We start from the raw sequence: 3,463 nt of genomic DNA, 5'->3' as shown, positions 1-3,463 counted from the left end.
CACACACGCACACGCGGCGGCGAGCGTGACCGGTGACGTCACGCGCTCGCAGCTGCGCACGCGCATCGCGACCGCGCTGCGATGCACCGTACACCAGAATGCGCGGGATTGCGTAATTGCTCCGATCCAGCTGCGGTGTGCGAAGCACTGACGGAGTTTGCGCGCCATTACCCGCTGCTACGTTATACCGTTTGCACGCGCCACAAATTACACGCAAGCGGGCGTTAAATGTCAACGCAGCGGTGACGTCATGCGCGCGAGACGCACTAAAGTTGTTGTGCCGACTGCTGCTTGTGTGGGTGGAGGAAAGAGTTAGTGCGTTAGCTGCCGGGGGAATCTAGTGTGTTAGTTGCTGGGGGGGGGGATCTAGGGTTTTAGTTGCCGGGGAAAAATATAGGGTGTTAGCTACCGTGGTGGAAACTAGTGTGTTAGTTGCCGGGGGAGATTTAGTGTGTTAGCTGCGGAGGAATCTAGTGTGTTATAGTTGCCGAGAAGTCTGGATGGTGAAGAGTATCATTGGTACGGAATACGATACAAGATACGGAATAAAGGTACCAGTAGTGCGGAACACTATAAATAGTGTTGGAGATTAGCGTTAGAATCGTGTGTACACCGAGAAACGGTACGGAGCTAGGCCAGCAAGGCGCCATGTTAGTGCGGTGCTCCGTTACTAACACGCCATTTTGGTACTGGGCTAGGTCAGCAAGGCGCCATTTTGGTACGGAGCTAGGTTATGAAGGCGCCATTTTGGTACGGGGCTTGGTTAGTAAGGCGCTGTTGGTACGGGGCTACGTTAGTAACACGCCATGTTAGTACAGAATTAAGTCAGAAAGGCGTGATATTGGTACGGGGATAGGTTTGTAAGGCGCCATTTTGGTACGGGGCTACGTTAGTAACACGTCATGTTAGTCATGTTAGTACAGAATTAAGTTAGAAAGGCGTGATATTGGTACGGGGCTAGAGGTTACTAAGGCGCCATGTTGGTACGGAGTTAAGTTAGTACGTCAGTACGCGATAAATTGCATCATGGCATCGGGCACGAGAACCTACCTTCGGAATTCACGGACCTTCTCAGTCGCCGATGAACTTCCTCACATCCGATTTCTGAAATCAGACAGCGATACAACATCTGTGAATCGACGGTTAATCGTTTTCATAAACCTCTCATGAAGATTTCGCTCTTTGAATGCGTCATCTTCGCGAAACGTGCGCGAAATTATAAGCTCGTAACCTCGTGAATATTGGTCTTTAAAGTCCAAGAGGAAAATATATCGAAGACGGAAAGAGACCAATTTGTACAGTGTCGACAAAGTTGACGAAGTTGACAAAATTATAGCAGATGTCGACAGAATTGCTCGTAAGAAGTGCGGAAACCAACTAAATGGCAGGGACTGGCGTCATCATAGCATGTTATGCGTCTAGTGTGGGTGTAGATTGACGTGTTCATGCGTCGCGTGGTTGAGTAGCGTACGATAGGTGACGTGTCGTGACGTGGCGGTGACGTATTGTGTATTAACAAGCAGCGGCTGCTGCGTGAGGGAGAGGTGACTTACCTGATCTCAGTTGTCCCTTCAGGTCTGCATTAGTCAGCACGGTCAAGCCCGCATCCTAAAAGCAGAGGAGACATTCACAACGCATGTATACGTATATATATATATATATATATATATAGTGTGTGTGTGTGTGTGTGTGTGTGTGTGTGTGTGTGTGTGTGTGTGTGTGTGTGTGTGTGTGTGTGTGTGTGTGTGTCTTGAATACATCCCCTACTAGTTGGCGCCACCTCCGCCCACATCCAAGATCATCTGCTTTCATGGTTGAAAATACCTGGTGATGAAAAGTACGGGCGATATTGAACAGAGATGTGCGAAAAAACCGCGAGTTAAGTGTTTTATAACATAGCGACATGCAGCGAAGTTAGAGCGGGCTTCGTTCATCTGGTTAACAATAAATAATATTACAAAAAAGCCACTAAAACACAGTGGTCCCGTTTAATCGGGCTCCGGATAATAAGACGCCTCGCCGACACAAGCGCGCTTCGATAAACAATGCCCGCACGTTTTCACGATTGTTGGAGCGGTATCACCACCTGATCTGTACCACGCTTAAATCAGTCGGACATTTTATACGGTTCCTGCCTCCGATAAAGCGGGGCGCAAACTAGTATATATATTTAATTTATTTCTTATTTATTTATTTATGCAGATCGTTACCGTTTATAATGTAACGTGTCACGATTATATACGTATAATCGACGTTTATATAATATATATATTATTAGTATAATTATATATATATATAATATAACATAACGTCGCGTGCGTCCCTACCTTGTCCCTCGTCAGCTTGCCCTTGTTGTTCATCACGTACGCTAACGGCGGAATCGCGGGCCGAGCAAGGCCGACACTGATCCAGGGCCCAGCACCATGACGTCAGTAAGCTCGCTCTGGCAGCAGGATGATACTCGCACTGGTCTGACGTCCACGTAACCTCACCGTGGGGAGGAACACATGAAGGGAAGCCACGTCACGCACACACACACGTACGTACGCAAAGACGCACGCACACATCTCACGAACACACATACTACACATTGACGTACGCGCCACACACACACATACACACACACACACACACTTCAACTACACACACACACACACAAGGCACACACACACACACACACGCAATCCCCCAACACACGACATCCGCCCACACGCACACATGTCACACATCACGCCACCACACATCCCCCCACACACACACACATCCCCCAACACCACCTATCCCCCCACAACACACCCACCCCCCCCACACACCCCACACCCCCCCACACACATCCCCCCACACATCCCCACCACACATCCCCGCCACACACACAACAGTCACGTGTACTCCACCTCGTGCTGGCACTTGTTCTGTACGGTCAGATTGCAGGGAGTGCGAACGACGGTCGTGCCGACGGTAAAGTAGGCGATGATGCGACAGCTGGGCACCATGTCCGGACTGACGAGGAACACGAGATGAGCCTCGCTCGCCGTCGTAACCAGTCCCTGATGCAATCAACCCTGCCCTCTTAGTGATGATCTGATGGCGAGAGAGAGAACCATTATCTTGACATTCCGTAGATTCTATAAAAGAGGGAGAGGCGGCGTGCGGTGAGAGAGGAAGAGTGGGTGATAGAGGGAAAGGGAGAGAGGGGAAGATAATGAGAGAGAGAGAGAGAGAAGAGAAAAGAGAGAGAGAAAGAGAAGAAGAAGAGGTGCACAGAAAGATAGAGATGTAGAAAGAGAGAGAAAGCGCGCGAGAGAGAGAATGCGTGAGAGAGAAAGCGCGCGAGAGAGATGGAAAAGGGGGAGATAGAGAGGGGAGAGAGAAAGCAAGGGAGAGAGCGCGCGCACAACAAGAAAGACAGAGAGCGAGAGAGAAGTGTGTGTGTGTGCGCGAGAGAGCGAGAGAAACGCCGGTG

The 3,463-nt window shown here is 49.8% G+C and overlaps 1 protein-coding gene across 1 annotated transcript in view; it reads right to left on the bottom strand.

Annotated features, from left to right (window-relative positions):
* Positions 1 to 2,429: 2,429 nt before the first annotated feature.
* The window catches only part of LOC106811716, a 4,676-nt gene continuing 3,642 nt past the window's right edge, over positions 2,430 to 3,463 (bottom strand). Inside the window, exons 4-5 of the mRNA XM_014815423.1 lie at positions 2,895 to 3,081; positions 2,430 to 2,443 (exon numbers count right to left, since the gene is read on the bottom strand). Coding sequence (XP_014670909.1) covers positions 2,430 to 2,443; positions 2,895 to 3,081 — 201 coding nt within the window. The remainder of the gene's footprint in view (positions 2,444 to 2,894; positions 3,082 to 3,463) is intronic.

Source organism: Priapulus caudatus, unplaced genomic scaffold (genome assembly GCF_000485595.1).
Source record: "Priapulus caudatus unplaced genomic scaffold, Priapulus_caudatus-5.0.1 Scaffold567, whole genome shotgun sequence".
NCBI classification, from domain to species: domain Eukaryota; kingdom Metazoa; phylum Priapulida; class Priapulimorpha; order Priapulimorphida; family Priapulidae; genus Priapulus; species Priapulus caudatus.
This window is presented reverse-complemented; position numbering and strand designations above follow the sequence as displayed.